Source organism: Lithobates pipiens, unplaced genomic scaffold, assembly GCF_037356315.1.
Source record: "Lithobates pipiens isolate NorthernLeopardFrog02 unplaced genomic scaffold, aLitPip1_a1.2 Scaffold_37, whole genome shotgun sequence".
Lineage (NCBI taxonomy): Eukaryota > Metazoa > Chordata > Amphibia > Anura > Ranidae > Lithobates > Lithobates pipiens.
In genome coordinates this window covers 14,950,213-14,976,959 of record NW_027507825.1, presented here as the reverse complement: position 1 = coordinate 14,976,959, position 26,747 = coordinate 14,950,213, and the positions used below count along the sequence as shown (strand labels likewise).

The following is a 26,747-nucleotide window of genomic DNA, read 5'->3' as shown; positions in this document are numbered from 1 at the left end:
TTGTGGACCGATAGCGGTCCTTACAGAACAGCAGACTGTACTGCACTCAGGCCTATGTACCGTAGCACCCTATACCAAGTTACCAGTCCTTATAAAAACTTTTGTGGACCAAGCAGGTTGTGTGTTAGTGTTTAGCAGACTGTGCGTCAGTCCCTATACCGCTGAAGGACTGCTGCAGTATAGGGCAGCGGTCAGCAGTAGTGCACGGCAACCCTATGTATTGTGGACCGATAGCGGTCCTTACAGAACAGCAGACTGTAACGCACTCAGGCCTATGTACCGTAGCACCCTATACCAAGTTACCAGTCCTTATAAGAACTTTTGTGGACCAAGCAGGTTGTGTGTTAGTGATTAGCAGACTGTACGTCAGTCCCTATACCAATGAAGGACTGCTGCAGTATAGGGCAGCGGTCAGCAGTAGTGCACGGCAACCCTATGTATTGTGGACCGATAGCGGTCCTTACAGAACAGCAGACTGTACCGCACCCAAGCCTATGTACCGTAGCACCCTAGACAGACCAAGTTACCAGTCCTGATAAAGAGCTTTGTGGAACAAGTGAGTTGTGAATGATTAGCAGACTGCAGCAGAAGGGCAGCAGTCAAGTATAATATTCTTTCTATATTTGGAAGAAAGAATATTATACGTGTACAAGCCTATTACCGTACCACTGATACCAGTCCTGAAAAGAACCTTTGTGGAACTAATAGTAACAGCAAGTCTTTAAAATTATCCTCACTGCCTGACACACTGCTTCCTGCCTGTCCCTATACAAATTGGCAAAAAAGAGTAGGCTGGAACGATTAGCTGGAACAGCTCTTTTGTGGACCTGATAGTAACAGCTAATGATGATGATGATGATGATGATGAAGAAAGACTAATCTGGCTGAGCTGTCCCTAAAATAGCAGCATACAGCGCTCTGTCCCTTTATCTAAACTGACAAAAGAAACTCAGGCTGCTGACCTAACACCTATACCAGTCCTGAAAAGAACTTTTGTGTACCAAATAGCTAGCGTTTTCTCTGTCCCTACTCCACACAGGATCCTTTCCCTACAGTGACAGAAGAAAGAATGTAAAATGGCCACCGGATCGGGTGTATTTATAGGTTAGGGGGAATGTCCAAGTGTCCATGAGCTGTCATGTCTCAATTGGTTGTCCTGTAACACATGATAAACGTGTCACGAAAGGTTAAAGTTCTTGTATACATTAAACACGTAAGTCCGCCGGGGCGAACGACGGAAAAAGGCGTTCGAACCCGCGGACGGCGAAAGTCGGAAATTCGCCGCGAAACGACCGCCGGGCGAACCGTTCGGCCATCACTAGAACAGAAACCAGGGCATCCACCTGATGTGTGGCATGGGAGTAATTACCACCAGGAAGGCTGGAGGAACCCAGGGTCTACCTGATCTGGCCATGGGCTGAAAAGGCAGAGAGACTGCGGTGTCAGTGCCCCATGGGTGCTCTTAGTATCACATGGGCCTGGGGAAACCCACTGTGAGCATGAGCACAAGGCCACGTCACCAAATGCTTTTTTCTGCACAGCTGCTCTTTGGGTTAGGTCTTTTGGCTAAGTCCGAGGTAATTTTTGCTACCAGGGCTCCAGGGCCTAGCCACTATTTATTTTTCTCACTTGCAATTTTGTCTAGGTTTCTTCTTCTCACTTGGGTGGAGGGTGTGGGTCCTAGGGCCTACCCTAAAGTCTAATAGGAGGAGATGTGGCCAGGCCTGGACTGGGACAAATAAATAGGCCCAGGAATTTTAAACTGGGCTGCCCAATCCCTGGGGGAGAGTAGGGCAGAGATGTGGGGTGGGCGTTCACAGGGGGTGGGTTGTGACCAGATATTCATCCTGAGAGACATCCCCAGACCAGCAAAGAGACGGCCCCAGACCAGCAAAGAGTGTGCCCTATGGCCTGGGTGTGGACATCAGGTTCCTTCCTGCCCCTGAACTGGGAAGGGGGGGGGGGGGTCTGTCTTCAGGAGAGCCCCTAAACTGGTACTCCGTGGTCGGCTGACCATAAGGAGAGGGGTCCACCAGGCTTTTTGGCTAGGCGGGCCATGTTGAGTCTTGCCCCTCTCAGGAGCCTTGTGTCCCGCCAGGGGGGGGGGTCAGGGTAGCATTCTACTTCTTCGGGAGGTGGACTGGAGCAATGTTTCTCAACTCCAGTCCCCAATAGGTCACATTTTCAGGATTTCTCGCAGATGAAATGGCTGTGGTCATTACGAAGGCAGTGAAACTGATCAAATTACCTGTGCAAAATAATTGAAAACCTGAAAACATGACCTGTTAGTGCGCCTTGAGGACTGGGGTTGAGAAACACTGGACTAGAGACACACCCTAAAGGGCACTTTTTTGTGCATATTTTTTTTACATGCACTTTTTCTGTTCACTAAGACCCCTTTCACACCAGGGCGTTTTGCAGGCGTTATAGCATAAAAATAGCACCTGCAATCCGCCCTAAAGAAGCTGCACCATTGTGTGTAGTGTGAAAGCCCCGAGGGCTTTCACACTGCAGCGGTGCGCTGGCAGGACGTCAGGGAAAAGTCCTGCCAGCAGCTTCTTTGGAGCGGTGAAGGAGCGGTGTGTTTACCGCTCCTCCACCGCTGCTCTCCATTGAAATCAATGGGGCAGCGCTGTAACAACGCTATTGCGGCGTATTGCCGGCAGTTTTAACCCTTTCTTGTCTGCTAGCAGGGGGTAAAAATGCCCCGCTAGCGGCCGAAATGCGCTGCAAATGTGGAGGTAAAACGCCGCTAAAAATAGCGTTGTTTTACCGACTACGCTATGGGCGGTGTGGTGTGAAAGGGGTCTTAGGTGTTTCGTTTTTGCGCACCACTGCAGGTTAAAAAATATAACGAATTCTTGCCTTGGCAAGAAAGAGGGAAGTGCTGTAGAGCAGCATAAAAAGTGTCAGAAAACAAATTAATCCAATTGGGGAAGGGGAGGCTCTAAATGCAAATAAGTTGCTTTATTCAGTATCAAAAAGGAAATGAATCCAGTTGGGGAAGAGGGAGGGAGAACTAGCCAGATGCAAATAAGTTGCTTTATTAGGTGAAGGGCCGCTTTAAGAGCCTTTTCACACAGATGTGCTTTTGTGCAGCTTTAAGTGCCCCAAATACGCAGTAAAAATATTTTCTTTTAAATCCTATAGGACTCTTCACATGTGGTGTGTTGCGGTTTTGGTGCGTTTTTCAAAAGGCCAGCATGCTGCATCTTTGGTGTCTGGTTTTAAACGTGCACCTCCCAATGAAATCAATGTGAAAGGCATAAAAAAACAAAAAAAAAACACATAAAAAATGCACCGCAGTTGCGTTTTTGCTGCACTTTTGGAGTCGCATGTCCATGTTTGACAGGTGCATGCTGGGAGTCAGGCATTTAGAAAAACACATGAGAAACACATTAGAGACTAAATAAAAAACGTGATATGCAATTTTCAAAAACGCATACTGCAATTTGAATCGCACCAGTGTGAAAGGGTCTTAAGGGGAAATGGTAAAAACATTGCTCAACAGTCTCTTTTTTTTACTGGCCCCCTTCAAATCATAAGTACAGAACGAGTGGAGGAAGGGAGTCGGATCTCTGGGATCCGCCAGTAGGTGCTAGCAGTGCCCTGACGAAAATAGTCTTATTGCCTTATCTTCAATAGTAAAGGAAAGGAATGAGCACAATTTTCCAAAAGCTTTAAAAAGGGGAACTACAGTGTGTCATACACTTCCTAAATTATCATAACCTGGATGTGACTTTTCATATAACTTTTACTACTACTTGTTTGACTTTCATGGCTCACATACATTTGGTCTTTGAGTGATACTAAGGACTAGCTTTTATTTTATTTTTTGTGTAATAATTACTTGCTTTGTTGCAGTGGATTTGCACAGAGCAGCCCATACCCTCTTCTCGGGTCCCTCTTCTGTACTGCTGGCCCCTCCCTCCAGTTGAGTGCCCCTACAGCAACCAGCTTGCTATGGGGGCACCCCAGCTGAGTCACAGCTCCCGTGTCCATTCACTCACAGAGCTGCGGCCTGGCCCCCTTTCTCTTTGCATTGGCTGACTGACTTTGATTGACAGCAGCGGGAGCCAATGGCACCACGCTGCTGTCTCAGCCAATGAGGAAGGGAGTCCCAGGCAGCCGAGACACTCCTGCAACATCACTGGAACTAGATGGGGCTCAGGTAAGTATTGGGGGGGGGGGTGAGGTAGGCTGCTACACACAGAAGGCTTTTTATCTTCATGCCTAGAATGCTATAAGATAAAAAAAAACCTTCTGCCTGTACGATCACTTTAACTCCATGCTGCGGCTTCCTGGTGACCCTTTAAACTTTAATCGCTTCCCGACCAGCCGCCGCAGTTGTACTGCAGCAACATGGCTCGGCTGCGGGAATCGCCGTTAAGTTACGTCGCTTCTTCTGGTGGCCACTAGGGGCACATGCTGCTCGCCCCCGGAGCCAGTGCGAGTGCCCTGGCAGCCTCGATGACCACCGGGCTCCCGCAATCACTTGTGAAACGGCGAGAACCAGGATCTCTGTGTGTAAACACAGAGATCCCAGTTCTCTGAGGGGAGAAGTGACAGATCGTCTGTTGATAAAAAGTATGAACAGTGATCTGTCATCTGCCCTAGTCAATCCCATCCCCCCTTCAGTTAGAACATACACTAGGGAACACAATTAACCCCTTGTGTTAACCCCTTCAGTGACATTTTTACAGTAACCAATGCATTTTTATAGCACTGATCGCTATATAAATGCCAATGGTCCCAAAAATGTGTCAAAATTGTCCGCCATAATGTCGCAGTCCCGATAAAAAAAAACAATAATAAAAATGCTATAAATCTATCCCCTATTTTGTAGACGCTATAACTTTTACCCAAACCAATCAATATACGCTTATTGCGATTTTTATTACCAAAAATTGGTAGAAGAATACATATCGGCCTAAACTGAGGAATTTTGCTTTTTTTTAAAATAAAAACGGGATATTTATTATAGCAAAAAGTACAAAATATTGTGTTTTTTTAATCAAAATTGTCGCTATTTTTTATTTTTTGGTTTATAGGGGTTTATAGAGGCGATCAAATACCACCAAAAGAAAGCTCTATTTGTGGAAAAAAAGGACGTCAATTATGTTTGGGTACAGCGTTGCGCGACTGCGCAATTGTCAATAAAAGTGATGCAGTGCCAAATCACAAAACACGGAGTGGTCATTCAGCAGCTAAATCTTCCAGGGCTGAAGCGGTTAGTGTGTGTTAAAGGGGTTGTAAAGGTTTAGGGTTCTTTTTCTTTAAATAACAAACATGTCATACTTGCCTCCTCTGTGCAAGGGTTTTGCACAGAGGGGCCCCCCGATCCTCCTCTTCTGGAGTCCCCCAGCAGCGCTCCTGGCTCCTCCTCTCCTTGAGTGCCCACACAGAGACCCACATTCCCTGGGGCACTCGTGCGGGCGCGCTCCCGAGTCCTTCTGCAGCATCCATCGACACAGACAGCAGGACTCGGCCCCGCCCCCGGATCCTGGGTCACTGGGTTTGACAGCAGCGGGAGCCGAAGCTCCTGCTGCTATCAGTCCAGCCAATGAGGACCCAAGACAGTGGCTGGAGCAGCTCTGCTCGTCCCCGTCTCTGGAACGAACAGGTAAAAGGGGGGCTCTGCGGGCTGCTGCACTACAAATGTTTTTCCATCTTAATGCATACAATGCATTAAGGTGAAAAACCTTGAGGGATTACAATGCCAGGTTATTGGCTGTCACATGACAAGGAGCCTGTCCCTCCGGCTCCTGATGGCAAAGAGAGACCGGGAGCTGTCACAGACTGTCACATTGGCTGTTTGTGTGTCAGACTGCAGTGTTCACATCCTCCCATTCCCGTTTGACAGAAGTCAATCATTAGAGCGACTTCTGTCAAACGGACAAGCATGAAAATGTTTGTCGATCAGTGGCTGCAGCTGATGATCAGTGTATTCCGACAGAGGAGCGTCCCAGCTTTCAGAATACAATGTCCCCTCCATGCACACAAACAAGGTGGGAGGAGGAATCTGTTCATTTTTTTTTTCTGTTCAACCCACTATGGCAGGGTTCCTCCAGACATTACTAGGGGTTCATTGAGCAATTTCTGCCTCTCAGATACGTTTCCACTGACACCATTGATCTTTTTAGCTTTCTGTAAGGGAGTAATTCTTCCCAATGACCACAAGTGTAAGGAGCATTCTTCCCACTGACCATAGGCATGCGCATGGGGTGTGTTGGATGTGCCTGGGCACACCCTAATCAGCCCATGCACATTAGTATCATTGCTCTGCGTGGTGGCAGGAAGATGGGAAACATCTCCTTCGTGCCGGCTATGCCATAAGAGACGTGTTTATGCTCTTCTCTTTCACTGGAAAAGAGATCAATGTGTGGTCATATATATATATAGACACACACACATGTGTTTGAGCTTTAGGGTGCACACCTTAATGTAATAGGCTGTGCACACCTACACCACTGACCATAACACTAATGTACCAGGAGTTGTAGATATAGTCATTTTTAGCAGGGTATCCCAGACACCACAAAGATATTTAAAGGGTTTCTCTGTGTTGAAAAGATTGAGAAAGACTACACTCTGGCCAGCGTTACTGAAAGTCCATCTGCAACTGCATGTTCATCAAAGGAACAGCTAAGGGTCAAAACGTTGCTGTGTGACTTTGCTGCATAACAAACAGTGTTGTCACCCTGTTGCAGGAAGTGGAAAAACCAACATATCTAAAAGGTTAAGGGGGGGGGGGGGGGTCGGGCAGACTCCACAAACTGAATTTCCGTGTTAATGACTAGTGATGGACGAACTTCCGGCTGGACGTTTCGCGAACGCCAACCTGTGAACGTGGCCAAAAGTTTGCGAACTGCAAGCTTTGCGGTGGACCCCATTCACTTTAATGGCAGGCGAACCTTAAAAACCTCCAGGTCATATTTTCAGCCACAAAATACTTACTAGCTGTGCACACATAGTGCCACCACATGGACACTGACATAACAAAAGTATTAAGTTAATCTGGGATCGACAACGACAAGCATTCTTTATTTATCTGTGAAATTTTGACAATTCAGGAGCGCATGAAGGCCATGGAGGAGGGGCAAGGTCAGGGTAGGCTATGAAAGGGGTGCAGAAGATGATCAGTGCCACAGCCAGGGCAGCACAGTTCTGTGCCAGTGTCCCAGTGTGCCAACCTGTGCTTGAGCCCCTCCCTCAGCCCGGCCCTTACCCCCACCTATGCAGGGCTCCACTGCAGTGGTCCGGAGGTGCCAGTCCAGTGCTGATCCTCAGCCATGGTGCTGGTACTGCCTGCTGATTGGCTTCTCCGTTGCTATCTCCCTCACTGTCTGAAACCAGCACTACGATAGAGACTGAGCACTGAAACCAGCACCGAGATAGAGAGCACTGACACCAGCACCGTGATAGAGAGCACTGAGACCACACCAGCACCGAGATAGAGAGCACTGACACCACACCAGCACCAAGATAGGGAGAGAGCACTGACACCAGCACCGAGATAGAGAGAGAGCACTGACACCAGCACCGAGATAGAGAGAGAGCACTGACACCAGCACCGAGATAGAGAGAGAGCACTGACACCAGCACCCTGATAGAGAGCTCTGACACCAGCACCCTGATAGAGAGCTCTGACACCAGCACCCTGATAGAGAGCTCTGACACCAGCACCCTGATAGAGAGCTCTGACACCAGCACCCTGATAGAGAGCTCTGACACCAGCACCCTGATAGAGAGCTCTGACACCAGCACCCTGATAGAGAGCTCTGACACCAGCACCCTGATAGAGAGCTCTGACACCAGCACCCTGATAGAGAGCTCTGACACCAGCACCCTGATAGAGAGCTCTGACACCAGCACCCTGATAGAGAGCTCTGACACCAGCACCCTGATAGAGAGCTCTGACACCAGCACCCTGATAGAGAGCTCTGACACCAGCACCCTGATAGAGAGCTCTGACACCAGCACCCTGCTAGAGAGCTCTGACACCAGCACCCTGCTAGAGAGCTCTGACACCAGCACCCTGCTAGAGAGCTCTGACACCAGCACCCTGCTAGAGAGCTCTGAGACCACACCAGCAATGAGATAGAGAGCACTGACACCACACCAGCACCGAGATAGCGAGAGAGCACTGACACCAGCACCGAGATAGAGAGAGAGCACTGACACCAGCACGTGATAGAGAGAGAGCACTGACACCAGCACCATGATAGAGAGCACTGAGACCACACCAGCATTGAGATAGAGAGCATTGAGACCAGCACTGAGATAGAGAGCACTGACACCACACCAGCACCGAGAGAGAGAGAGAGAGAGAGAACTGACACCAGCACCGTGATAGAGAGCACTGACACCAGCACCGAGATAGAGAGTGAGCACTGACACTAGCACCATGATAGAGAGCACTGACACCACACCAGCACCGTGATAGAGAGCACCGACACCAGCATCGAAATAGAGAGCACTTGTTAAAAGAAGTATGTGGCGCTACCCCGCTTAACCATAAACTACAAATAATCCTAAAAAATAATAAAAATCGAAATAAAAATATACCTATGTGTCAAAAATAAATGTGCAAATCCGTAAAACAATATACAAAATAAACACACATAAAATAAACCTGTGCAATAAAGTGCAATCAATAAAGTGCAAATACAATATGGATCTAACATAAAATAAAGTGCAAAAAAGTCCATATAACACACAGATGATCAGTGCAGTGCGAACTCCATCGATCAGCGATCAGCAGCAGTGTTCATAGAAAATGCAACAAGTGCAAACTGTTCATAAAACACACAAACGATCAGTGTAGGCTCCAATAGAGGACTGTGATCGTATGCCAAATCCATGCAGTGAAATGGAAGCTATAACTGCTCCAAATAGTGTGACAGTCCACCATAAATTCAGTGCTTAACTTGTGCACCGCCTGTTTCCCCCAGCCTCTCACCTCCAATACAGACCATCAATGGCCAAATCAAGCGTTGTAAAGGTGACCCACTGACTCTTCCTTCTCTCCTCGTTTTTACAGCCCGTCAGTATAGATAATTCACCAACCATATATAGGATGAAAAAGAGACAAGGGGGGGGGGGGGGGCTTCCATGTGTAGAACGTAAAATACAATATTTTATAATATTGTATTTTACGCTCTACACATGGGAGCCCCCCGCCCCCCTTGTCTCATTTTTTTAGGATTATTTGTAGTTTATGGTTAAGTGGGGTAGCGCCGAATATTTCTTTTAACAATTCCTTACTGGTGTAGAGATCACTTTTTATGCTGGCTGCTTCCCTTAATTGATTATTTTATTAGGGCTAATAGTCAGGTGGAGCGCACTAGTATCTTTGTTTACAAATAGAGAGCACTAACACCAGCACCGAGAGAGAGCACTGACACCAGCACAGAGATAGAGAGCACTGACACCACACCAGCACCGTGATAGAGAGCACTGACACCAGCAACTCGCTGCGGGACCCAAAAATATGACACCGCTCAACCTCTTCAAACAGGAGGGTACGGGCATATAGTACGGTGTGCTTTTTTTGTACAAGGAAGTGAGCCAAAGGTAGAAAAAAGGTCCATGTGCTAGATTATATAAATCGTTTAATCGTGATAGAGAGCACGGACGCCAGCACCGAGATAGAGAGCACTGACACCAGCACCGAGATAGAGCACTGACACCAGCACCGAGATAGAGAGCACTGACACTACACCAGCACCGTGATAGAGAGCACTGTCACTACACCAGCACAGTGATAGAGAGCACTGACACCACACCAGCACCGTGATAGAGAGCACTGACATCGCACCAGCACTGAGATAGAGAGTACTGACACCAGCAACTCGCTGTGGGACCCAAAAATGTGACACCGCTCAACCTCTTCAAACGGGAGGGTACGGGCATATAGTACGGTGTGCTTTTTTTGTACAAGGAAGTGAGTCAAAGGTAGAAAAAATGTCCGTGTGCTAGATTATATAAATCGTTCATAGAGTTATGCATATACATGGTCTACTGGTCACATGAATTCCTCCAAGATCCATGCCTCATTCATTTTTATAAATGTGAGGTAGTCAACACTGTCGTGAGCTAGGCGAGTGCGCTTATCGGTCACGATCCCCCCTGCTGCTCTGAACGTCCTTTCGGACAGGACACTGGACGAAGGGCAAGCCAACAGTTCAATTGCAAATTGGGCAAGCTCTGGCCAGAGGTCAAGCCTGCCCACCCAGTAGTCCAGGGGTTCATCACTCCTCAGAGCGTCCACATTGGCCGTTAACCCGATGTAGTCGGACACCTGTCGGTCTAGGCGTTCCCTGATGCTGGATCCGGATGACACCTGTCAATGGGTCAGCTGAAAGAATGATCTCATATCAGAAGTGACCAACAATTCTTCAAACCGGCCTCTTCTTGCAGGCGCTGTTGGATTGGTACCTGCAACTCTTTCTCTGCGAGTGGGAATTCCTCTGCCAGCGCACGCAAAAGCAGAATGCATAATTTCTCTAAGCATGGCCTGTAAGTGCTCCATTCTGACAGCCCTCTGTGATGGTGGTAACATTTCCGCCATTTTGTGTTTGTATCGGGGGTCTAAGTACGTTGCCACCCAGTACTGGTCCTTGACCTTTATGCTTTTTATACGGGTCACTGTTAAAACACTGGAACATGAAGGCCCCCATTTGCACTAAACTGGAAGTGGTGTGGTGGCCTGGCTCCTGCTCATCATCCAGGATAATGTCGTCCTCCTCGTTCTCCTCTCCCCATCCACAGACAACAACAGGCATCCCAGAAAGGTTTAAAGCATGCTCTTCTTGCTCCTCCTCATCAGCCCCGGCACCATCCTCCTCTGACTCCTCTTCAGACTCCTGTTGTTGACTTGTCTCAGATAGAGTAGCCCCCCCCCTGGGAATTCATCCTGCATTGCGACTGCCTCATCTTCCTGCTCCTGCTCCTCCTGCAAGCTCCATAAAGAAGGCATAAGGTACGATGTCACTGATGGAGCCATGGCTGCGACTGACCAGTTTGGTGATCTCAACAAATGGCCGCAGAAGTCTGCATGTGTTGCGCATGAGCAGCCACTGGCGCGGTGAAAAAAAACCAAGCTCCCAAAACCTGTTCTGCCGCAGAGTTCATACAGGTAGTCGTTAACTGCACATTTCTGCTGGAGCAGCCTAACAAGCATATAGAAGGTTGAGTTCCATCACGTCGAGGCAATCGCAAATAAGACGTCTGACCGGCAGATTGTGTCACCGCTGAATGTCAGCAAGGCGAGCCATGGCCATGTAATATCTTCTGAAATGGGCCGATATTTTCCTTGCCTGCCGCAAGATGTCCTGGACCCCAGGGTATTTGACAATGAATCGCTGCACGACCAAGTTTAAGACGCATGCCATGCATGGCACGTGTGTAATTTTGTAATTTTGCCCTGTTTCAATGCGCTAAGCAGATTGGCACCGTTGTCACACATCTCGGAGCAGGCAGCAACACCGGGGGCCAACCTCCTTGGGCTGATCTGGGTACTGTCGTCAGACTGCTGAGTGGTGGTTGTTGCTACCTCCTCTTCCTGATCCAATGCCAAGAAAGGCTGCGCATTGGCAATGTCTTGTGATGGATCGGAAAATAATTCCTGTGACTCAAGCGGAGGGTATATGGTGGTGTTGGTGGTAGTGTCTTTGGGGATGCACACAGCAGAGAGTGAAGAGGGTGCAGATCGAGAGGATGAGGAGAGTGCAGAAGAGTAAGGCTGAGTAAGCCACTCAACCAAGTCTGGTGCGTCCTTTGATGTAATCGAACGCACCTTCTGCAATTTGCCACTTTGGCTCAAGCCTGTTGCTCCTGCCCTCCCCCTACCACCCCTGTGGAAGGGCCTGCCTCTTCCTCTGCCTGTCATTTTTTAAATGACCCTGTGACAAAAGTCTCTAGAGAAGTGCAATATATGTGGAAGAAGGTATATAACACCGTGCTTCAATTTGTCGTTTTGGGGGGCCACTGGTTTATCACACCAGTTATAATACTTTTTTTTTTTATTGCGTTTGTCACTCTTTGTATTATCTCTGCAGAACCGCTCAGCAGTCACAATGCTGCACAGTGGAAATGCACTATACTATGCTTTCTATATTTGCAAGTATTTTATATGTGTATTACACCCCTATATACTGCACACCAAATAGTACACCTATACCAGTCCTTAAAAGGAGCTTTGTGGACCTAATAGTAGCTAGAGAATTGCAGACTGTCCCTGCTCCAAACACCAAACTGTCCCTACACTGAGAAACGACAGCTGCAGAATCGGTCAGCAGCACTGCATGCAGTGCACTATAATATGCTTTCTATATTTGAAAGAAAGTATATTATATGTGTATTACAACCCTATATACTGTACACCTATACCAGTCCTGAAAAGGACCTTTGTGGACCTAATAGTAGCTAGCTAGTAGCTAGTGAATTGCAGACTGTCCCTGCTCCAAACACCAAACTGTCCCTCCCTACACTGAGAAACGACAGCTGCAGAATCGGTCAGCACTGCATGCAGTGCACTATAATATGCTTTCTATATTTGAAAGAAAGCATATTTTACGTGTATTACAACCCTATATACTGTACACCTATACCAGTCCTTAAAAGGACTTGTGTGGACCTAATAGTAATAGCTAGTGATTAAACTGACTGTCCCTGCTCCACACAGCGTCCTTTCCCTACATTGACAAAAGACAGAATGTAAAATGGCCGCCAGATCAGGTATATTTATAATGTATGTCCATGTGCTGAAATGTCTCAATTGGCTGTCCTGTACCTCATGATGGATGTGTCATAGGTCAAAGTTCTTCACAATGTAAATGAATATGTCCGCCGCGAACAGCGCCAGAAGTCCGCAGTTTTGGCGAATCGCAAACAAGCAAAGTTCGCCGCAAACCGACTTCCGGGCGAACCCCAAGGCCAACTCTATTAATGACAGGGACAGACTGCATCATATATTCTTAATAGGGCAAATTGTACATCACTTGTGTTTCCCACACCGGCGCTCTCCATGATCAGCCACTGGAAGTTTCTCCGGCGAAAGATTTGGGAGAACATCAGTTTCAGGAACACAAAGTGCTTTGCAGGAGATTAACAGCAGGGATTGACATTTTAGGAAGACGCAAAGGATACACTGTAACTGCATGCTGCAAAGGACTTTTTATTGTCCAGGACATGCATTGTAATAAATGCACATAAAGTTTTGTTCATGGATGTATTGGTCTAATATTGTGTGTCTATGAGCAGAAGGGGAGATGTGTAAAAGCATTACTAAACCCAGGAACCTGCATTCACTATATCTGGTCTCCCACAGGACACGGAAATTCAATTACAGTGGAACCACGGTTTACGAGCAACGTGGTTAAAGAGCGTTTTGAAAGACGAGCAACTTATTTTTTTTAAATCCTGACTCGGTTTGCGAGTGTAGTCTCGCAAAACGAGCAGGATTCAAGCCAATGGAGTTTGCAGTACCGCATTTGGCCAGAGGTGCGGGGGCGCCAGTGACACTTGGAAAGGTTCGGAGCCATTTGGAAATACTCAGAATCACTCCGAAATACTCAAACACTCCGTTTCCAAGTGTTTGCGAGCCTGAGGGCTTCCAAGTTCAGCCGAGCTGTCCTCTAGTATTTCCGAGGCTCTCCGACACCCCCCCACCTCTGGCCACATGCAATATTGCATGCAATAGAAGTCAATGCGGAACTAATTATCTTTGTTTCCACTGACTTCTATGGGGAAACTCGCTTTGATATGTGAGTGCTTTGGATTATAAGCATTCTCCTGGAACGGATTATGCTAGTAATCCAAGGTTCCACTGTATTTTAGCTAATATAAACTGCTAAATACCTTTTCTTATCAGCAGTAGATAGCAGTTTTGTGACTTGTATCACTGTCTGGGTAAAGCTTGTAGAAGGAGTTTTCTTCTCCTCAGACTGTCCTATGATTGTGCATGACCCCTAATTCTCTGTCTGAAGAGTGCCGATTGGCCCTGCGCCAATCACATGCACCCTCCCAAGAAAAAAAAAAAATACACACCAAATTGAGCATGTACAGCTTATCCCCTTATCCTCTGTTCTACCAGGAGATGGATTGGAGACATTGGAAGAAGGGGAGGATCAGAGAAGGCAGGGTCAAACAGCACAATGCAGAGGACTAACCCCTTGTGAGTATAACAAGCATGCTTTACTGCATATACAGACTGATTTTACTGTTGTGGGTTTAGTAACACTTTAAGTCAGAACGATCACTAAATTAACTTTATCCCAGATCTCTGCAATCCCTTGCAGCCACATCCAATACATCAAGAATGGCAGGTTCTGTGCATGTATGACAGGTAGACTTCTATCCTTTACGGAAAGCCATAGTAATGATAAGAGTATCTTACCGACACATTGGCTGTTTTCATCCATCTGGTAGCCGAAGCGACATATGATAGGTCGGGCTGGTGATGGGAAGTTGGGAGCAGAGAGAGGAGGAGCAAGTGGCGAGACAGCGGGGAGGTAAGGGGTGCGGTACGGTGCTCTGTATGTGCTGGACCGGGGGATGCAGAGATAACCGCCATTCTGATTGACACAGACCATGTCTCCGCGGCAAGCATCGGCGATGATACGACATTCATCTATGTCTATAAATGGGAAAAATACAGGTTTATAGAACAAGAGAAGTGGCACTGTGCAAAGTACATACATAGAGAATAAGAAGAGATTCCAAGAATTACATCTAGCATACAAGACAGGAGAAGTGGTACTGTGCAGAGTCCATACATACAAAATAAGAACAGATACAGAGAATATCACTCAACATACAGGACAAGGGCAGACTGGTGAGGACCCCGACGTGAGGGTGGACCCTGGTGAGGACCCCGATGTAAGGGTGGACCCTGGTCAGGACCCCGACGTGAGGGCGGACCCTGGTCAGGACCCCGACGTGAGGGCGGACCCTGGTCAGGACCCCGACGTGAGGGCGGACCCTGGTCAGGACCCTGGTCAGGACCCTCATGTAATGGGTACTCTCAAGTAAGGATCAATGCTGATGGGGACTCTCATTTAAGGGGGGACTCTATAGACCCTTATGTAAGGTTTCTGAAGGGTACGCTAATAAAAGGGTGGATTCTGATGGGTACTCATGTAAGGTGGACTCTGTAGACCCTCAGGTAAGGGGGTTCCTGAAGGGTACTCTTATGTAAGGTGGAACTGTGACAAGGACTGATGTAAGGGGGGACAGTGATGTAAGCGCTTTCTCTGTTCTGAATCATTTCATGCTGATTAAAAACAAAGTTCCAATTATAATGTATTCATTAATTTAAATTGTATTCAATCATTAATACAACTGATTTTTTCGGCCCACAAATACTGAATAGTACTGAAACATTTGGAGATTCTGGTATAGTGTATGGCCAGTTTAGAGAAGGCCTTCCCTTCTCCTGGTTGACCTCTTATAGCAAGGTGTAAAGATATATCTTCAGAGCCTGGGCCAGACCTTACCCATCACATCCCATGAAGTGATACAGCTGTGACCCACCAGAGGGCAGACCTGTCAGCACATATGGCTTTGTAACAGGTTAAAGAATCTCCCTCTGGGCCCCCGGCTCTTCTGCCGGGCACCATGGGACTTGTATGTTCTGCCTTCGTACTCAGTTCAGGGAGGGGACTCAAAGCTCTGAAGGGACCTGATAGAGGAGTAAACCTCACGGAAATTTCTTATATTTTCAAGAAACGGCAAAAAGAAAAAACACAGCGGTGTATTGTTCTGATAACACAGAACAATGAAGTGAAACATTCACATAAAAGCCGGCAGAGTTTTGGCAGCCCGATATCCGCCTGGGAACTCGGCACAGGCTCAGGGAGTGTCACATTTCAGAATATCGCAATCAATTCAGATTTGGATACAGTTTAACAACTCCATTCAAGTGAACAAAAGGCATTGTTTTCTCTATGCACAATAAGGAACTGACGTGAATGGTGTTCAACTGCAACATGCAGCAACCAGTTCGAGTTCATTAGGGCAATCAGAATAATTAAAACTGACCTCCGACCTTCCCTTCAGTCTTGCACAGTTGTACCAGCTCCTCTCCTCTACTGAAACGGCTTATTTAGATTTAACTGCACACTGTGAGCATCTCACTATGCGCATTAGAAGCTGCAGCAAGTCAGACAGAGCCCACATCATTTCCTGGCTGAAGGTTGTCCAGCATCATCCAGCACCCCCCTCTCCCCAGCCTGACTGTCCCTGGCCAGCGCCTTTCAATGATTGGATATTATTAGTTGTTTTAACCATGTCACATTAGGGCTGAGGGGAGTACTGAGACAGGGTGCTGTGATGTTTTCAGGAAAGTATGAACAGCACCCTGCCGCCCCCTCCAATCAGCCATGATCTTCCTGCATTGCATAGAAAAGCATCAGATTAAACTTTAGCTTTGAGTGTGGTATGGGGAGGGGGCAGTATGCATTCCCCTCTCCTAAAGCATATCAGGTCCCATTCTCTCAACATGGGGGGGGGGGGATTATGTTGCTGGGAGGTGCATGAAAACCTCGAAAAGAAAAAAAACCTACTTACCGATGGACAGTCGCGTTGGTCTCATCACCGACTAGCACTGAATATCTCCCAGGGATGGAGTCTCCTGGGTGACATCATTGAACAAATATGGTCCTATGGCTATATTTGGTCAGTGATGTTATATTATCCCCCCTCCCCTTTGTGAACATGGTCAGGGATTCCCAGCCAGTAAATAAATAGGAACGGGTGCTGTCAATGGTGGTGAGGAACGCACCCACCGCTGCCTTAGCATCCATTGACACTTAGGAAGCTGTCATAGAGAGCAGCAGTAGAAATACAGATACTATATATGATATTTGGCTCCTGACAAATGGACAGGGCCGTCTTTAATTTTGATTGGGCCCTGGGCAAACATTTTCTTGGGGGCCCCCCCCTCCATTCTGAGACATACAAAAAATAGCAGGTAGACTCAAAATCAGTTTACTGCAGCAGATCACGCAATGATTGCAATTGTTTGCCAGAGGTTACAGCCTATCCTTACTGCTCGCTGGCTGGTTGCTAGAGGTTACAACACATAATTTCTGCTTGCCGATTGGTTGCTAAAGGTTGATGCACATCATTACCACTTACTGATTGGCTGCAAGATCACTACTGTTCGCTGATTGGTTGCTACAGGTTAATGCACATCATTACCTCTCACTGAGCAGTAGAGCAATCCTAAATAATTGAGTAAGTAAAGGGGCACATTAATACACATACTACAGGAGAGTGTCAGAGAGTGCAGACATACTACAGGAGAGTTTCAGAGAGTGCAGACATACTACAGGAGACAATCAGAGACTGGCGACATACTGCAGGAGACAGAGACTGGGTACATACTACAGGAGACAATCAGAGACTGCGGACATATGGCAGGAGACAATCAGAGACTGCAGACATACTGCAGGAGACAATCGGAGACTGCGGACATACTGCAGGAGACAATCAGAGACTGCGGACATACTGCAGGAGACAATCAGAGACTGCGGACATCCTGCAGGAGACAATCAGAGACTGCGGACATCCTGCAGGAGACAATCAGAGACTGCGGACATCCTGCAGGAGACAATCAGAGACTGCGGACATCCTGCAGGAGACAATCAGAGACTGCGGACATCCTGCAGGAGACAATCAGAGACTGCGGACATCCTGCAGGAGACAATCAGAGACTGCGGACATCCTGCAGGAGACAATCAGAGACTGCGGACATCCTGCAGGAGACAATCAGAGACTGCGGACATCCTGCAGGAGACAATCAGAGACTGCGGACATCCTGCAGGAGACAATCAGAGACTGCGGACATCCTGCAGGAGACAATCAGAGACTGCGGACATACTGCAGGAGACAATCAGAGACTGCGGACAATCAGAGACTGCGGACATACTGCAGGAGACAATCAGAGACTGCGGACATACTGCAGGAGACAATCAGAGACTGCGGACATATTGCAAGAGACAATAAGAGACTGCGTACATGTTACAGGGGATGGTCAGAGAACTTTCAGCAACCCACAGCTTGACAGTTGAATAACACAGCTCAGGGTTAAGACAGCTTAAGCAGTTAGGCATTTTATGGGTGCAAGGACATACCTGGGCAGCCAAACACACTACATACATTTAGAGGTATGTGGGCGGGGCTTCCATTCTCTGATCTCCCTACAACAGCCAGGCGCTCCACTGATGCTTTGTAGGGGGGCCCCGTTACCCGTGAATTGGGGCCCCAATGAAGGTTTTGCAGAGTGCACAGAGGACACGGGAGGCTGTATTCCCGCGCTAGCCAGCTGAGCTGGGGCAAGGCCGGGAGCTCCACTGACGCTCTGACCCCGCCCGTGCAGCCTGTATGCTGGGAACAGAGCGGGTGTAGTGAGAGCCAGTGATCGGAGTGGGAGCATCAGTGGAGCTCCCGGCCCCGCCCCCTCTATACTGGATGGGGAATACAGAGGTGCTAGCCAGCTGAGAGGGGGCGGGGCCGGGAGCTCCACTGACGCTCCCACTCCGATCACTGGCTCTCACTACAGCCGCTCTGTTCCGAGCATACAGACTGCACGGGCGGGTCAGATCGTCAGTGGAGCTCCCGGCCCCGCCCCCTCTCAGCTGGCTAGCACGGGAATACAGCCTCCCATCCCCTGTCCTCTGCGCACTCTGCAAAACCTTCCTTGGGGTCCCAATTCGCGGGTAGCAATGCGGGCCCCCCTACAAACATTGGGCCCAGAGCAGGGGCCCCGTTTGCCCTGCGCTAAAGACGGCCCTGCAAATGGACCGACAATCTAGTGTTGGTACAAATGCCTGAACAGCCAAAGTTTGGTCTGGATCTTGAGCTTATCCTTAGTCACTGTTTCTATTACAAGCAAATATCTAGGTTTGCAAAGGCATTTGGCGCACATAAAGTGAAATCCTTTTTTGGTTATTGTGGTTATTAACCCCTTGGAGCCGGTGTTCTGTTGATTTGTGCCCTCCGTCGAAAAATGCCTGCGCATGTGCAGAACGGAAGGGCACTTCAGCTGATTTCCTGATCAGCTGGCGTGACGTCACCATAGTGCATGCGCACATCGTAGGAGGCTTTTTTTTTCTATGGGAGATACCATTTGACGGGCACAACTGAATGCTATGCAAACAGCGGAGGGACACCCGTATTTGTCATATTATGCCTCGCTGTTGCAGCACGGGTTTACAGTTTGCTCAAGGTCCGGTTTTGTCTGTGTTGCATGGCGGGTTTGATGTGTTGAACGGCGCGTTTTGCCTGCATCTAAGGGCGGGTTGCAACACAGACAAAACCTGCCCTTCAACACAACCAACAACCCGCCCCTGCTACAGCGAGGATCAATCCGACAACTACGGTGTCCCTCCGCTCTTTGCGTAGCTTTAAATCGTGCCCGTGAAATGGTATCTCCGGTCGAAAAAAAAGCCTCCTACGATGTGCGCATGCGCTATGGTGACATCACGCCAGCTGATCGGGGAATCAGCTTGAGTGCCCTTCCGTTCTGCACATGCATGAGCACTTTTTGACGGAAGGCACAAACTGATAGGGCCAGTTCACACTTGTGCGATGCCAGACATCGCATGTAATTTGCAGCGCACTGCTGTTCACATTACATACCATGTCTGTGCTGTGCGATATCAGCCATACATAGCATGGCTGATATCACACTGCATTCAGTCCAAACACGCACAGGACCCTTTTTTCTGTTCGGACCAGAATCGGATCGCATGTGTGTTCACACATATGCAATCCGATTCATGTCCGAACTGTCAGTTCGCAGTGCGATATGTGAGCTGAAATGGGAGTGTCGTTAACATATAATGACACTCCCCAGCAGTTCGCATATGGCAGTGTGAACTGCCATGCATGTCGGGTGCTATGCGGGAACCCGCAGTGGATTCGCAGGGTTCTCGCATCGCACAAGTGTGAACTGGCCACTAAGGGGATTTATATGCCTGGTGGTGGCGCTTAACATGTGTTTGCCTGTTGTGTTGGTCACACAATCAGAAATCTTCTGATCGCAAGCAGCAAATCTGGAGTTTTCCGTCTGTCGCCAGTAACTGTGGCAGGAGCTCGCAGGGCACGTGCTCTCAGCACAGCGCTGTGTGCACTAATGCGTGCAAATATGTGGCCGCTCGACGCCAAGGAGTTAAGAAACATACATAAAAGTTTTTCGTGCCCAGAGTTTGGCTTTAACTAAAACTTGAATGTGATTCGGTAAGTAGGTGTGAAATTTATTGACAGGTCCACTTTAATATTTCAGCTGTTAATAAATTTAACAATAACAAATATCTTCATAAATTTCCAGAACTTTAACAGATTCTCTTACCTAAACATTCCCCGGTCGCTCTGTCTATCTGGAAGCCATTTGAGCACTGTTCCTATAGAGAAATAAGAAAAGATTATTCTATACTGAGGGAACAGACTTGGATGTTTATTTTTATGTTTGGTTATATTCTTATGTGCTGAAATAATTCTTCTAACAAATATCCATGTACTTGTCAAACATCAGACGTCCTCTTTATCTAAAGAGAATCTACAATCTTTTATGAAGTTGCTTCCTCAAAACAAATTTGAATGTGATTAACCACTTAAAGACCGGAAGATTTTTCCTCTCAAGGACCAGGCCATTTTTTTGCGATACGGCACTGTGTCTCTTTAACAATTGTGCGGTCGTGCGACGTTGTACCCAAACAAAATTGATGTCCTTTTTTCCCCCCTCACAAATAGAGCTTTCTTTTGGGAGTATTCAATCACCTTTAAAAAAATAAATTATATATATATATATATATATATATATATATATATATATATATATATATATATATATATATATATATATATATATATATATTTTTTTTTACATTTTGCTAAAATAAATTACCGGAAAAAACAAAAACAAAAAAATAAAAAATCTTCATCAGTTTAGACCAATATGTGTTCATCTACATATCTTTGGTAAAAAAAATTCTAAAAAAGCATATATCGATTTGTTTGCACAAAAGTTATAGCGTCCACAAAATTTAGGGCATATATATTTATGCCTTTTTTTTTTTTTTTTACTAGTAATAGCGGTGATCATCGATTTTTAGTGGGACTGCGACATTGCAGCATATTTGTTACACTTTCTTTGGACCAGTGACATTTATACAGCAATCCGTGCTATAAAAATGCACGGATTGCTGCATAAATGACACTGGCAGGGAAGGGATTAACACTAGTGGTAATCAAGGGGTTTTAATGTGTGTTTCTAACTGTGGGTGTGGAGGGGACTGACTGGAGGAGGAGAGAGATCGCTGTTCCTGATCACTAGGAATAGCAGATCTCTCTCTCTCCTCCCCTGACAGAACTGGGATTTATCTGTTTACATTGACAGATTCCCTTTCTTGCTTGACTCCCGTTCTTGCTCACTGTGGCGCGATCACGGGTGCAGCAGGCGCTTGCTGTAGCTGTAAAAATTGACTGACTTACAGCTATAACAAGTTCATGGGAATGAGCCGACCTGCCACAGTATGACAGCGGCTAGCTGGCAAGTAGTTAATGGGGAACTTTAGAGAGAGAAACGTGTAGGTTGCCATTACCCCAGGAAACGTGTTGGAAGAATTATGAAGCTGTGTGCACGGTTTTCAGGCTTTACACATCAGCAAGTCAATGAACAATTTTTGAAATCCTTCCAATACACACAAGCAAATTTTATAGGTTTTCATATATTTGTAGCACCCTCCTAGGTATGTTAGTGGATAGGCTGTGCAGTTCGTTTTGTTCCGATTCGAAATTTCGGGCAAATTTTCATATACGTCAGATACATCTGAATTGCAATAGTAAGGAATTTAAATGGATCTGAAATAACAAAACTAAATTTCAGACCAAAATTCAAATAGTTTTCCAATAGAATTTGAATTTCTGGAGATAATAAAGTAGAATAGAAAATAAAGGATTAGAATACAAAATAAAAGAATAGAGTAAAACAGGATAAAATATAATAGAAAATAAAGGAATACAATAGAATAGGAAAGCAATAGAATGGAATATAACCATCTTCTGAAGTTCAAATTTCAAGTAGAATAACTTTGAATATAATAAAGAATAGAAAAATATAGCCTTCTTCCAAAATTCGAATAGAATAAATTTGAATTGGCATAGAAATTAATAGGCTAGAAAAGAATAGAACAGAAATAAAACTGAATAGAATATATAAAAAAATAATAGAATAGAAAGAATTTAAACATTTCCCAAAATTCAAATAGAATAGGTTATAATAGAAAAAAATCAGTATATAAGAATAAAATAGAATATAACCATCTTCTGAAATTCTGAATTTCGAATAGAATAAATTTGAATTCAAATAGAATAAATTTGAATTCAAATAGAATAAATTTGAATTCAAATAGAATAAATTTGAATTCAAATAGAATAAATTTGAACAGAATAGAAAAGAATAGAATAGAAAATAAACTATACAATGCAATAGAATATAACAATCTAATCATCTTCCAAAATTGGAACAGAATACATTTCAATAGAAAAGAATACAGCAAGTATAGGCGCACAATTCTGAATCAGCACTGTAAAATCATCCAATACATTTAACTAATCGGATAGGAATAGAAGTCTCTAATGATAACAGTCCGACTTCAAATAATATGTAAATTAGTCCGATCTGAACTAAAATCCAAGGATATGCAGACAAGGCAGCCGTCAGTTGGAAATTAAACCGTGTTCCATAGAACCATAGTCATGACTGGATTGAGTTTGTACATTGATCACTTCCTTCAGCCGATTGTTCATCAGCTTCAATCATACATTAGGGACAGCATTCCTCTCTGCCTACCAATGGGCGCCAACTTACCATTGGCTCTCACTTGATGTCAACTCCCTTTATACATCGATCCCCCATTCCTTTGGCCTTATGGCATTGGAATATTTTTTGAGAAAAGGACCTCTGATCAATCCGTGCCAGGCCACATTTATCCTAGATGCCGTGGGCTTTTGCCTAACACATAATTATTTTATTTTTGATGGGGATTTTTATGTGCAGAAACAGGGTACAGCTATGGGAGCAAATTGTGCTCCCTCTTATGCAAATTTGGCAATGGGTTATTGGGAGAACGTTTACATTCATCACAACAACCCATTTGCAAGCAATATCGTATTTTTTTGGCGTTATATTGATGATATCATTATAGTTTTGGATGGTCCCCTTGACATAATCAATCAGTTTGTACAATATTGTAATCAGAATCCATATGACTTGTCTTTTACGTCAGAGACGAATTCAGACTCACTACCATTTCTTGATTTGGAGCTTGGCCATGATGAAGCCTCAGCAAAAATTTTCTCTAAAAACGATATCAAACCAACTGCAGGCAACTCATATCTCCATCTTAAGAGTTGCCATCTTCCAAGGTGGATTGATAATATTGCCAAAGGTCAATTTTGCAGACTTCGTCAAAATTGCACGAGGGAAAGTGATTATTTGGAACAAAGTGCCCTACTAAAAGAAAAATTTAAAGACAAAGGCTATCCCCTTGCCTCTGTTGATCATGCACGCAAACTTTTTTTTTAAAGGAAAACCTGAAAACGTTAAATACACCACCCACCAATCACGATTTAGGTTTCACCACGACTTTTAATACTGAATTCAAGAAAATGGAGCAAATCCTCAACAATCACTGGGGCATTTTACTACAGGATCCTCTTTTAAAACCGTTGATCCCACAATGCCCCAGAGTCACATACCATAAAGCACCCAATCTAAAGTCAAAAATTGCACCAAGCAAAATTAGATCGAGTTATACCCCACTTGAAAAACCCATACTGATATCATTACTAGGGATGTTTTGGTGTCACAAATGCCAGTGTAAAACTTGTAAATATGTGGAACACGGGAAAAAGTATTTTTCAACAAAAGGAACTACATATACTCAGAGACTTTTACAACTGCTCTTCAGAATATGTAATTTATGGGTTGACTTGCCCTTGTGGCTTGATTTATGCGGGACGGACCATTAGGACACTCCGAACCAGGTTCGGCGAGCATAGGAGATCCATTGAAAGTTCTAAGGATCCACCTAGTGGGCCTAGACACAGTGTACCAAGGCATTTTTTGGAAGCCCACCAGCAGTCCACTGAAAAACTTGAAGTTTGGGTCATTGAACAAATTTCTAAATCACTCCCGGCAGCATAACGTTTTAAAAAAACTGCTCCAGAGAAACATTCTGGATTTCCACATTAGACATTCTAGCACCTGGGAGGTATGAATGAGGGATTGGAAGTCTGAACTATCCTTTGAATTATGATAGCATACTGTTTTGGTTTTTAATACGGGCTCCCCATCATTATTTTATAGATATATTTTTACTAATTCCGGTGCGTTTTCTAAAAATCACACCGTGCAAATCGCATGGTGAACACAGGTTTCTTTTTAGGATTCTCCTTCCTTGCATTGATACTACTAGGGTTATGAAAAAAAACTTTCTTCACTACCCTTAACTATTTAATCATTTTTAGTGTAACAATGGAGCTCTCTTTTGTATTTTTTGTGTCTTTGTATATTAGTGGATTTTTTCCCTTTTTTTAGTATATTAATGGATTTTTTATTATTCTTTCGCCAGTTGATGTATATCATTTTATATATATATATATATATATATATATATATATATATATATATATATATATATATTTTTTTTTTTTTTTCTTATGTGAGACAAATGTATATATCTGTTTTGCCCATAATTGAGCAAACAGAATACATTTCATATATTATAGGCTTTAGTACCACAGTTTTTGAGTATTATCTATAGAACATAAATACACAAACAATGAAAACATCTATAATACGTGAATATATTAAAAAATCCTTATCTATATATATTTTTAAAATAAACTTTCTATCTATATACCTTCTTTGGTCCCACATAATAACAATATATAACTTTTTTATTTCTATTTCACCAGTCGTTATATATAATTTTTCATCAATTGTATAATTTTTTCTAAATTTTTATGATTTTTTATTCATTTACACTTTTTATTTACTTATATTATCATTTACTATATATGATATATTTTAATTACTTCTTATATAATATATATTTATAATTTTTATATTTTATAATTCATCTATATACTATATTTTCAAATATATATATATATATATATATATATATATATATATATATACACACACACACAAAAAAAATTTTCAAATGAATTTTTCTTTTTGTGTTAATAATGAATAGCCCGCTTTTCCCCTCACTTTTTGATTTATTAATTAATTAATTTCATTTATATTATTTCATATTCATTCTTTTTTTTTATTATTTCATTAATATTATTCTTTATTACTATTTTTTATTATTCCCATTTTCTATATATTTTTTTCATTATTTTCACTATATTTCCAATTATTATTATTTATATATATTTTTTTCATTTTTCCACCTTTATTTTTACTTCCGTTTTTCATTATTTTTTTTGTATTTTTTTATTATTATTTTCAGATATCATATATTCCTTATTTTTTGGTGTCTCTTGTTTTTTTCGATTGATATTCCCATAGACAAAACAAATTAGGAAAACAAATGAAATGAATTTAACTAAAATTTATGTAAACAACAAATTGAAACAAAACAAAACAAATTTTTCGTTCTGCAAATGTCTCGGATAGGCTAGGTAAATTTAGTTATTTTGTCTCTCCTGTAACCAGTGGAACAGCGTGATTATTTTGGCCTGTTCTAGGTTTCATCTGCTTCCTCATGTAATGGGAGGGAAGGGGCAGACTCACAGCTTGAATATTTATGTGGTCTCAGACAATCTCTGAGCAATGAAGCCCAGTAGGTGGCTAGGGGTGTGCATAAATAGTCTGAGGCCTGGGGCAGCAGAGTCTTGTCCAGGAGGAGAAGTTCCCAGGCTGCTGACCTTCTGGGCAGCCCAGCTAAAGTTCTACTTGAGCTCATTAAGGTCCACGACTTGCTAAAATAAGGGGCCTACTTGCTGAAAACCCCTGCAGCTAAAAAGGGATTTCACTGAGGATCCTGTCTGGAGGGTTCAGGAGAGAAATGTCTGGCTGATAAAGGAAGGAGGCTTCCGAGTATCCAGGGAAATTGTGAGTGTAGAATCCTAGTGACTGTTGCAGCCCTCCTCCTTAACGCATCCAAACTAGTTGCTTGCCTGGTGTGGGACAGCACCAATTGTGTCTCAAGTGCTGTCCATTATCGCTGGGCCTTGGCTGGAGGGACTGTCCTAAAAAGTGATCAAGAAGAAAATGTCCCCCAACGCTGTTCAGTGTTCATGGAGCATCCCAGTTTCCTACTTCCTACCCAGCAATACTGTAAATTGGAAAAAGGCAACCCCAGGCTTAGACTGTTTATTGAACCAGAAGAGTGACTGTTGCTGTGTGCCTGGCTGCCGTTGCACAAACTTGGGGAAAGATCCTGGAGGCAAACCAGTGGCCATAACATGGGTAAGCATTCAGGGCCGGATTTACATCTCAGGAGCCTATAAGCAAGAGAATTCTGAAGTGACAGAGACTAAAGCACATGTGCATGAACCCTAAGGGATAAAATATGTAGACATTAGAGTTCTATTGTCAGTCTATATACAGTATGTCACAAAAGTGACTAAACCCCATTTTTGTAAATATTTTATGATATATTTTCATGTGACAACACTGAAGAAATTACACTTTGCTACAATGTAAAAGTAGTGAGTGT

General features: G+C 44.5%; 1 protein-coding gene across 1 annotated transcript in view; it reads right to left on the bottom strand.

Annotated features, from left to right (window-relative positions):
• Positions 1-26,747, bottom strand: part of FBLN5 (fibulin 5) — a 156,334-nt gene that overhangs the window by 101,820 nt on the left and 27,767 nt on the right. Inside the window, exons 3-4 of the mRNA XM_077466752.1 lie at positions 20,360-20,411; positions 14,402-14,641 (exon numbers count right to left, since the gene is read on the bottom strand). Coding sequence (XP_077322878.1) covers positions 14,402-14,641; positions 20,360-20,411 — 292 coding nt within the window. The remainder of the gene's footprint in view (positions 1-14,401; positions 14,642-20,359; positions 20,412-26,747) is intronic.